Here is a 12,056-nt window from a genome sequence, read left to right as displayed (position 1 = left end):
TTTTGTATGTATGGCTACAAAGTTATAGTAACTAAAAAGTGTTTTTTTTTAATGTGAGGGACAATTCAAAATAACAGTGGGGATATGGCACCACCTTATGGAATGTTTACAATTAAAACACAACCAAAAATACATTTATAGTCAATATTACAGAATAATTCCCACCAATAAACTAATATTTGTGTGAAATTGAAATGATCTAATAGCTGCTAGCAGTGATTGTTTCTTTGATGACAGAGCCATAAATCCCATCTCCAGTATTCACTTCAGAAACACATTTTAACCATGTGGCTAACTACTTCTACCTGCAGCTATAGTGACCCTGAACTAGGTAGGCCTTGTAGGGGAACCACACTTTTTTTGGAATGTTGCCAATCATTCACAATCCTAATGTAAAACAAGAATCAATCAATCAATCAATCAATCAATGTTTATTTATATAGCCCTAATTCACAAGTGTCTCAAAGGGCTGCACAAGCCACAACGACATCCTCGGTACAGAGCCCACATAAGGGCAAGGAAAAACTCACTCCAGTGGGACGTCGATGTGAATGACTATGAGAAACCTTGGAGAGGACCGCATATGTAGGTAACCCCCCCCCCCCGAATGCAATGGATGTCGAGTGGGTCTGACATAATATTGTGAGAGTCCAGTCCATAGTGGATCCAACATAACAACATAATAGTAAGAGTCCAGTCCATTGAACACATATGTTTTTCTTTTTTTTAATGCATTCTAAATACTAAATAAATGCGATCAAATGTTAGCTGACAATGGAGGCTATAGTAGTCGCTCTGTTCTGCCTATAAAGCCCTTAAAACATCCAAACACCTTCATCAAGGTTTTATATACATGATGTACTGTAAGTATATTTGTAATGTAGTAACCGGCACATTCATAATAACATGTAATATTTACAGACTTTGCTCATTTTAAGCATATGGAGGGGCATTCATTTCACAAACGCATAACAACGTTCACTTTTTCTTTTAACAACATCAGCAAACATAATAAAATATCACTTACTGTACAATGTCTGCTGTAATTAGGATGGCGACTGTCAGGGTGTTAATATATTCCCCTCTAGATGAAGAATGACTCATAATCCTTCATTATTTAGGTACAGTGTTTTATTTTCCTTTATTCAAACACAGTGTTACTGTTCAAACTGTGTGTAATGTTACAGTGGCCAAAAAATTAAATATACTTGTTAAATAATACCTCTGCCTTGTTTTTAATGAATATTTAGGCCTATTGCACTACTGTGTTTTAGTGTTGGTCATTATGGTGGTACTTGGAGAGACAGTTGTTTTCTGTGTTGGCACTTGGTGAAAAAAGTTTAAAAAAAAAAAAATCATGAGCTCCGAGGCGACAAAGCAGCTCACGAGTTTATTCACAAGTTAGAATACATTAAAACAATATATACACCTGTCTTCTTGTCTCTCATAATGATTGTGAACGATAGGCTAATTTCCAAAAAAGTGAGGTTCCCCTTGAGTCATTATAAATACAGACTGAACATACAATTCTTTATATTTTGAGCCTTGTGAGATTCCCAGGAGATGGTCAGAGACAGGCACCACAGTGGCACAGTGGTAGTCCTGAGTTCAATCCCGGGCTCGGGATCTTTCTGTGTGGAGTTTGCATGTTCTCCCCGTGACTGCGTGGGTTCCCTCCGGGTACTCCGGCTTCCTCCCACCTCCAAAGACATGCACCTGGGGATAGGTTGATTGGCAACACTAAAAATGGTCCCTAGTGAGTGAATGTGAGTGTAAATGTCTGTCTATCTGTGTTGGCCCTGCGATGAGGTAGCGACTTGTCCAGGGTGTACACCGCCTTCCGCCTGATTGTAGCTGATATAGGCTACAGCACCCCCCGCGACCCCAAAAGGGACAAGCGGTAGAAAATGGATGGATGGATGGATGGTCAGAGACACTTCAGCTTGCTTAATGGATGTTGGTTGCTCTTTGTGTTGCCAAGTGTGTGTTTGTTGTACTGTATTGTTCTTTCGAGTGACATTCAAGATTGCCATGATATGTTTAAATTAGTGTTGTCAAATTATTCAAAATATTTTGACTTGATGAATCACACTTGTGAATTTGGACTAATCATAATTAATCACAGGTTATTATTTTCCTGCATTATTTAGATAAACGGAAAAAAAGACCCCAAAACTTGGACACAAATGCAGTTTAATTGTCAGAAATCCACACAGTTGTAATGTGTTACTTGAATGCACGTCATTTATTTGCTAAAAACTTATTAGCAGTTTTTATTTAAAGTTCAGTCAAGGTTTATTTTGAAGTGAACTTTGCCAGCGAGCACACCAGTCGGAGTCTTTGCACTGACGTGTGTATGCATTGACCTGATCACTGACTGACCGTACAACAACCCATGCCACTTTTCAGGTAACCATCCACGGTTAACGTAAAGAAGCTATTTGTGCTCCAATTAAATGGTATTAATCTGCCTATATACCTTATTAATAAGACATTTTGGGGGGATTAATCGCATGAGTCAACTTGTTGTTGTTGATGGTCCTCATTTTAGTATTGACCGCACAGGGTGCACTAGGCCAGTGGTTCTCAAACTTTTTTCACCAAGTACCAACTCAGAAAAAACCTTGGCTTTCCAAGTACCACCATATGCCAAGATCAGTGGCCCTGTGGTTTGAGTGGAGACTGGGAGGTTGTGAGTTCAAACCTCGGCCGAGTCATACCGAAGAGTACAAAAACATGGGACCCGTTACCTCCCTGCTTGGCACGCAGCATCAAGGGTTGGAATTGGGGGTTAAATCACCAAATGATTACCGAGCGTGGCGCACGCTGCTGCACACTGCTCCCCTCACCTCCCAGGGGGTGAACATGGAGATGGGTCAAATGCAGAGGACAAGTTTCACCACACCTAGTGTGTGTGTGACAATTGTTGGGACTTTAACTTTATAGTGACCAACAGTAAAATACAGTAGTGTAGTAGGCCTAAGTATTAATTAAAAACAAAGCACAAAAAAACAAAGGGGACGGCGTGGCGCATTGGAAGAATGGCCGTGCGCGACCCGAGGGTCCCTGGTTCAATCCCCACCTAGTACCAACCTCGTCATGTCCGTTGTGTCCTGAGCAAGACACTTCACCCTTGGTTAGCGCCTTGCATGGCAGCTCCCTCCATCAGTGTGTGAATGTGTGTGTGAATGGGTAAATGTGGAAGTAGTGTCAAAGCGCTTTGAGTACCTTGAAGGTAGAAAAGCGCTATATAAGTACAACCCATTTATCATTAATTAAAGCAGAGGTTTTATTCAATGTTTTGGCCTCTGTAACATTACACACAGTTTGAATATAGGGGGGGGAAAAACACCATACTTTAATCAAGTGATTCTTTGGCGTACCACTAGATAGAGCCCGTGTACCGCTACTACAGTTTGATTATCACTGAACTAAGCTATGGAGTTAAGTAGAGGGCCATAAAGTTTGAGAACCCTGATCTAAGGACTACGTTGTGTTTCTCCCTGCAGCATGCAGGAGAACGCCTCTGAGCCGCCGCAGTCGCTCTCTCAGCTCTTAAGGGAAAGCTACTTGGCGGAGGCGCGTGCCCAGCAGCGCCACAGCGAGATGAGCCGCTCGGACGCCTCATCGGCACGTCTTCAGATTTTCGGCTCGCTCAAAGGAAAGGCTGAGGACTCTGCGGGCCTTCATGAGAGCCATTTGCCGGACCTGTCAGCCTTCCTCAGCCAGGAAGAGCTGGACCAGAGCGTTAACTTGGCTCGACAGGCCATCGGACATGAACATGAGCCCCGCGAGGAGAGGTCCGAGGTCAAAGTCACTCCATCAGCCTCCTCAGCGTCCATGTCTGCGTCTGTCCACGCCACTAAATCTTCTCCTGCTCCTTACGTGTCCTGCACACGACCAGCTGAGCCGCCAGCCACCAAACCAAGTGTCCTTACAGCAGACAGAAAGTCGCAGAAAGCCGCCAACGTGGTGAAGAACAGTGGTGAAGGCCTCAACCACGTCAACAAGTCAGCAAGGAACGCCCCGTATGGGATGGAGACCCAGTCCAAGAAGGAGTTCCTCAACAAGGCAGCAGACTTCATCGAGGAACTCTCTTCTCTCTTCAAGGCCAACAGCTCCAAGCGAGTGCGACCGAGAGCCTGCAAAGCCCACAGGAGTCGGAATCAGAGCAAGGGCCAAAACGATGACACGGTTTATTCCGCCAGCTCAGAGAGCAGGGAGCGCTCGGTTATGTCTGGGAAGACGACGGACGACGGGCCCGGTCCTGCTGTCAGCCACCAGCCGGAGGTCCAGCTGGACTCTGGGATCGGTCGTGTGGATTTCCAGGATGCCAGGATTACCGAGGAGCAGCAAATCGACCTCAAAGAGGTGGAGGTGGCTGAAAGCTGCATTTTGCCACCATCATCCTACTCCGAGGAGCCAGCCAGTGAGCCTCCTCACTTTATCCAGAAACTGAAAAGCAGAGAAGTTCTGGAGGGCATCAAAGTCCAGTTAGACTGCATCGTCAGAGGACACCCAGCACCTGAAGTCAGGTAAGGAGGCAAAAATGTCCATCTTGATGTGAGCGCCATTTATTTCATATGAACATTTCGTATTCACATATTAGCAGTGAGGTATTTAAGTAGCGCAGAGTCCGTTTTGACAGAAAAAGTAGTCTGTGAGCTAGAAATGGGAAATTAGTGACTACGAACGCTCATGTTACTTTGATCGAATACAGTGTTGTCCTAACTTAAGTGAGTTTTGAGATAAGAGCTGTCTCTCAATTAATCGTTATGCTTTTAGTTGCAAGCAAAAATTTAAGTTCCAGGCATCCCTGCCATTAGTTGGTGTAGCCAATGTCTCAGGCTGCTTCTACACTAAAATCTCACCTAACCTTATCTTTGTCCACACACACACAATGTCAATTTTAAGACCCCCTCACCCCTCCATCCGCCGGCGCAACGCGACTTAGTACGCATGCGCGGAAAATGCGCACGTCATAGTTACCTCTAGTGTTGCTTCGTGTGCGAGTTTTTCAATTAAATTGAACTTATCTGAATAATATCCAGTGTTGTGGTATTTCAATTAATTAGAATCCAGTGGGCTGTGGGGCCCTATTGTAATGAATCACACCTGAGACATCATAAATGAATCAAATCTTTAATGGACGTGTGAAAGTACACAATGTGATAAGAACATTTTACATCAATCAATCTATGGATCTAGATATCTGGTCAGGACACTCTTCACTCTTTTGCCTTCACCTTCATTGTCCATTCGTTTTTGGTGACTTTATATACTCTGGACTTAGACGTTGAGTCCGCGACATACATGGCGGATAATAACTGATACATTCTGCTTTGCCAGTCCAAAAGCATTCGCCGTTTTCCGTATTCTTCCCTCGTTGGTCAGGTAATACAAAGCAAATGCTACCTTTTTTATCACATCCACGGAAGCCCGCCTTCTCGTTGTATATCCTTCGACAAATGGACAAAGTTTTTTGCTTAGTAGAATCACAGCTGACCTGGACATTCGAAAGTTCTCTTGCCATGCTTCTGGTACAACACACTCGTTGACAAACATATCCCACCACGCTGCCGTTCTTCCAGGCCTTCTCCAAAACCAGAAAATATGCGTCTGAGATGTGTTGTATGTTGTATAGCTCCAATCGCGCATTTCCTTCTCTTAAGGTATTCATGTGTGATTTCCACAAGCGTCTGTACGTGTAGAAGAATGAGAAACATGGGCATGTCTGGATGATTCTCCTCCATCTTTCCAGTGGTTAGCTCCGAGTTACGAAACCGTTTTTTATGAAGCTGGCTGTGGCGCATTCTTTCTGACGTCACTTCCTGTGTGGGGCGCGGTCTTTCTGACTTCACTTTCTCTCCAAACTCAGTTTGTAAACGATCAATGAGTCCATACAGAGCTAAGAGCTGGAGATTCAAGAAATACACGGCGCACTTACCAGTGTAAAAAATTATCTCAGGAGGGGAACCTTAAACGATGGGTTAGAGTGGCTGAAACGGGGCTTAAGCTAAATAATTATCCGTTTAAGGAGTTATCCGGCTTAATGTAGACAGGGCCTCAGTGAGCTGTGAGATCCAACCAAAACATCTGGTCTTACTCGCTAGCATTGGTTTATAGACAAAGATCGACTTAACTTTGTTATTCCAAGCCTGGAAAGGAAGAAAGTGAGTGTGAAGGACACTGCTGAGAGGAAGAAGTGGATGATATTCATTGAATTAAAGAAAGGAATCATCAAAAGCAGGACAGAGTGTCGCCAACTTGGTGAAGCGGTTGGAGCGTTTCACTGCTGGTCTTTGCCATACTAGTGCAGGATGAGTCTAATTCCAGCCAAGGATGTTAAAATAATAGCAAAATGGCAGACATTTATCCATGACAATATGGAGAAACTGCTGATGGTGTGTTTGACAGAGAAGCAGCTGGAAAGAGATACTGTAGAAATCCACTTTACAATGTAAATATTGTACACTATTATTACATTATTACATCCATCAACGGGATGTACCGTTATATTACTCTGCCAGATGTGGGAACAGTGACATCTTTGCATATTTTCTAAATATTTAGCTTCACACTTTGCAAGACATTAAATTTAACATTTAGTTTTACATTTAGATTTAGATTTTACATTTGAGATTTAGATGCATTTAGATACAACATTTCGATTTAGATTTACCATTTATATTTAACTTTTTTTTTAAATTTATTATTCAGATTCAGGATTTACATTTAGATTTACCATTTAATTTCTAACGCAAATGTGGGAAAAAAGTAGCTTAAAGTGAGAAAAAATTATATAAATTTTAAAGAAGTGAGCTAAATATTACAAATAAATCAGCTATTGAGTTTTTCAACTTGGCACCCCGTATACTTGGAGCAATGCACAGACAAAACACAAATATTTTAAGTCCAAATGTTCCTGGACATTTAGTAGAAAAGAAGCTTAAGGTTTACTTTATGTTACTTCCAGGAATTCTGGCCCCAACGAAATAAATAATTTACGTTGGTTTGCTGCACAATCCTTTGATTTGTCCTAATTCCCTCCCTTGGTATGGCGCTCATTCCAGAATATGGATTTTTTTTTTCATCCCGTTCTCACTTTCTTCTGCTCATTCTTTTAGAACAGGGATTCTCAAACTGTGGTACCAAAGCATCACTTAATTAAATATTCAAACACAGTTTTACTGTTCAAAATATGTGTAATGTTATATTAAATGTACTTGTTAAATAAAACCTATGCCTTGGTTTTAATGAATATTCAGGCCTATTACGCTGCTGTATTGTGATGGTGTGTTTGGAACTATCTAGATCAGTGATTCTCAAACTGCGGGGTCCATCTTGTGGTGCATCAAAGTAAAGTGTTTTATTTACCTATAGTCGAACACAGTGTTTGCACTGTAACATTACACACAGAACTGTGTGTAATGTTACAGTGGCCAAACATATTAAATATACTTGCTGAATTAAACCTCTGCTTTGTTTTTAATGAATATTTAGGCCAACTATGCTACTGTATTTTAGTGTTGGTCATTATGGTGTTACTTGGAGAGCCAAGTGTTTTCTGACGTGATACTTGGTGAAAAAAGTTTGTCTTGGAACAAGTGTAGCAAAGAGCCAAATAAAAAGCTAAAATTTGATCGTTTGATGCTGACAATGATTCAAACTCTGAGATTTTCAGTTCAGTTCAGTTTATTTCGAACATGCATACAATACAATGTAATTCATCACATATTTCCAGTTGTTTCATTACAGCACGTCCGAAAAGGAGTAGGAAGAAGCTGACCTTATTTAATCCTATGCTTTTTCATACCATAGCAATTTTATCCAATTTCCTTGTTCTCTGTAACATAACAGTGAATGAATAATTAATAAATAAATAATATACCATAGTAAGTAAACAAATGTTGAATACATAAATAATCTTTGTCTCAATTAAAAAATTAAAAAATTAAAATTAAAAAAATTAAACATTTTTAAAAAGGGTTCAAGGTGTTCATCATAATTCTTGTTCTGTGTACTTTGTGAACACTTGTAGTTTGAACAGTCTCTTAAACTGAATCATGTTGCTGCTTTGTTTTATTTTTTGGTTAATCCATTCCATAATTTAATTCTGATATGCTAAAGGTTTTAAGTGTTGTATGAGCATACACATGTTTTAAATTACATTTTCCTCTAAGGTTATATTTCTCCTCTTTTGAAGGAGAAATTCCTCCATTTTAGAGGAATATTTTTCCCGCACATCTATAAAACTGCACGTGAAATTGCGACTAAAAGTCTTCGTACAAAATGAATGAACCTCTATTCATTCCAATGAATGCTTGTGTTTTTTGTAGATCACATACCTAACGTCAAAAACAACGTACTGTTTTGTGCGTACACAAGCTTTACAGATAAAACCACAGGTGTGTTTGACTTCAGGGATTACGCTCGATGCGAATTATTTAAAAAAAATCAAGACTTTTTATTGTGTTTTGACTGGAGAAATGCTCAAAGTCAGTAGCTGTTTGTTAGAAAACTTGCATGATTCTGAAGGTATACAAGTGAAGCTGTGAATGAAGCAGAGGTGTGACAAGAGAGGGGGCATGGCCTTGTTAGTCTATGGGCATTGTTGAGGCAGCAACGTATGCTTGTGCAGGGAGAATGCAAGCGTCCTGCCATTTTTAGACCGGACTGGCACTGCGGGCTGTAGTCGCGTCTGATAATGGACCCCACTCAGCTCTTGGCAGTCGTCTAAACACACGCAGCTCTTTGGTAAGATGATTTATTTGCTTGGTCTTTGGTCAAAAAACTTTATTATTTACTGTTTATCTTTATGCACAAGTTCAGATATTACTTTTTTGTTGATTTATTCTGGTCATGCTTCCTAGTGATTATGGATTATTTCTTGTTTTCTGTTTTATTTTGAAGTTTGTTGTCCTTGTGTGTGTAAGGAGTCCATCAGAGTTAACATTAGTGTTGTGCATAAAGGCGAGCTGTGAGGTTCAAAAGGGAATCTCCTCTGTGGCGCTGAACTGCAGAAGGAAAATAGCCGTGACAGGTGCAGTGAGGAGGCACCATCTATCCTCTTTACTACTCATGCTTTTAATTTAGCCCCTTACTCACGACAAATGACTCCCTTGGAGCGCAACATCCTGCTGTCAGTCTATTCCTGTGAAGCCTGGAAAGGAATTCCAGTGTAACGTCCCTGACAAATCACCTACGCACGTATTGTGTATGAATGTTTGAATCAGTTAAGCTCCGGGTCCGATTTTTACGGACGTATGCTGTCACACCTCGCCTCATTCCTGTTTGTTTATTGGCTGGGTTTTTTAGAAAAGCATCGAGGACTCATCGACTCAAAATAGATGTTCTGAGAGGCCGCTGCTCATGTTGCTGCATAGTGCATTGGAAGTCGTTTCACGTTATAGTTTTACACAGAATAAATAGACTTCTGCCAACTAAAAATACTAGGCTTCTAGTTCTTAAATGTGAAATATGGTATATTTTTAGCAAAATAAAAGCTAATGCTTGTGGTTTGTCTTCTCCAAATTACCTTGACAGTATAAAAGTCATTTTTAACACTTTGGGCCTGATCTACTAAAGGCTTGCATGTATTAAAACATGTGATAGCGCACGCAAAACTGATCTACTAAGACTGTGCGCAGAGGATTGTGTCTCTCAAATGGGAAAAATAGAGAGTGCAATCCATTTAGCGTGTCTGTCTCCATGTTTATGCAGAAAATATTCAATACTTGAATATACAAATATATTCATTTAGCACACACAATTTGGTCGATCAAGACTGTTTAATAGCTGATAAAACACATTCAGTTGTTTCGTTTCGGTGTCTGCTGGCGTTTTTTTTTTTATGGTGTTCATTTTTTTTGTATAGGGAATACATCTCCTATATGATAAAAAATGTTGCAACATGCATTTTCTTGCATCGATGGTTCTCAAACTTTTTCCACCAAGTACCATGTCAGAAAACACTTGGTTCTCCAAGTACCACCATGACGACCAACACTAAAATACAGTAGTTAGTAGCCCTAAGTATTCATAAAAAACAAAGCAGAGGTTTTATTTAACAAATATATTTAAAATTTTTGGCCACTGTAACATTACACACAGTTTGAACACTGTGTTCGAATATAGGAAAATAAAACACTGTACTTAAATAATGAATCAAATCTTTGGCGCACCACAAGACATACCCCGCAGTTTTAGAATCAGTGATCCAGATATTTCCAAACACACCATCACAACACCACAGCACCTTCCAGAGCACACCTCTGGCATGCTAAAAGTAGGTTATGTTGTTTACCCTAGAAAAGGTGCTGGGTGTCAACAACATGACAAAACGCCACAGTTTGTACCATAAGATGCCATAAATGGAGAGGAAAATGAGTGTCCCCTTATTGATAGCCAATATACACGCAAAAACCTCATCTTAATAGGTTGGTCTACAGCAGGGGTGCATATTACGTCGATCTCGAGCTACCGGTCGATCGCAGAGGGTGTGTCAGTGGATCACCAGCCAGGCATTAAAAAAATAGACCTAAAAATTAGCAATCATAAATCTTCACTATGATGTCACTTTCGTCACTTGATTGACATTCACGGCACCTGAGGATCTTTTGAAATGATGCTGGCTGCTGCCAGATCAGTGTGAAGGAAAAAAAGACTGTCAGGAAGGCGAGAAACACTTTTTATTTCAACCGTACCTCCTGTCAAAAGCCTAAAGACTCACCGCACAGTTCCTATCTTCACAATAAAAGCCCTACTTCATCCTGTCTGCGCGAACAAAATAAGAGTCTCAGAAAGCTAGCGTGCACAAGCTAGCAAGCTACGGAGTTTGCCGCCAATGTATTTCTTGTAAAGTGTATAAAAAAAGAGTATGGAAGCTGGACAAATAAGATGGCAAAAACCAACCACTTTCATGTGGAATTGGACAGAAAGGAGGACTTTTTTTCTCTTCCATTCGAAAATGCGGAGGTTATCAGCACAACTGTCTGATTCCAGTCATCAGAATCAGGTAATACACCAAATTATATTCTTGTCTTCATGAAAGAAATGTGTTAAACATGCTTATATTATCATTAAACACCTTTAACTTGTTAACAAAAACGTCTCTTTCATAAATAAATAAATATTAATTATACATATGAATGAGGTAGATGCCCTCGACTTGGTCAATTGAAAAGTAGCTGGCCTGCAGAAAAAGTGTGGGCACCCCTGATCTACACCACTTTTGCGTAACAATTGTCCACGCACTTTTAGTAGATCACCCACAGCACGCACACTTATAGTACTCATCATTTTATAGTTTGCACATGCTATATTTAGCACGTTTTATTTGGATCTTTGTAGATCAAGCCCTTAAATGGCAACATTACGAATAACTTTCCATAATCTATAACGTTGTTATGAGCTATTTGGAATAGTCTGAATAGCAAGAAACTCTATTTAAATCCCAAAACCCAACTGCTACTTTTCAGCCACTCTTATAATATCACATTTGTTATTGCTCATTATTTGCTGAAGTTATGTGACATCTTATATGAAATCGTATTCGACCCGTTTGAAGTGCGACGAAAGAACATGCTTTCAAATGTACTTAAACCACAGTATGCCAAAACAACTCGTCATAAGAGCAGTTTCTTCCCTCAAGCTGTCAATCTGATGAGCGCTGTGAAATAACTCTGGATCTAACCTGTCACTGTGAATGTACTAACTCATGTTCACGGCATCATCTTTTTGCTCTGCTCTATTCATCACTGCACTATTACTCATTAGCCTTGCACATATTAGTAATATAAGCACTTGTTTGTATTTTTAGCTGATTGTAGAATGTAGCTGAGATAGGCTCCAGCAACCCCCGCGACCCTGAACAGGACAAGCGGTAGAAAATAGATGGATGGATGTTAGTATTTATTTTTTACGTTGAACAAGAGAGCACAGCCAACCAAGTTAAATTCCTTGTGTTTTAAGCATACTTGGCCAATAAAGCCGAGTCTGATCTCGATACTGATACATAAAATGAATAGTGCTTTCAAAGTCGAAAGGTGCAATTA

General features: G+C 40.3%; 1 protein-coding gene across 1 annotated transcript in view; it reads left to right on the top strand.

Annotated features, from left to right (window-relative positions):
* Positions 1-3,510: 3,510 nt before the first annotated feature.
* Positions 3,511-12,056, top strand: part of mypn (myopalladin) — a 37,825-nt gene continuing 29,279 nt past the window's right edge. The window contains exon 1 of the mRNA XM_061962174.1: positions 3,511-4,535. Coding sequence (XP_061818158.1) covers positions 3,511-4,535 — 1,025 coding nt within the window. The remainder of the gene's footprint in view (positions 4,536-12,056) is intronic.

This window comes from Nerophis lumbriciformis, linkage group LG02 (assembly GCF_033978685.3).
Source record: "Nerophis lumbriciformis linkage group LG02, RoL_Nlum_v2.1, whole genome shotgun sequence".
Classification (NCBI taxonomy): domain Eukaryota; kingdom Metazoa; phylum Chordata; class Actinopteri; order Syngnathiformes; family Syngnathidae; genus Nerophis; species Nerophis lumbriciformis.
Note: the sequence above shows the minus strand (reverse complement) of the source record. Positions and strands in the feature narration are given on the sequence as shown.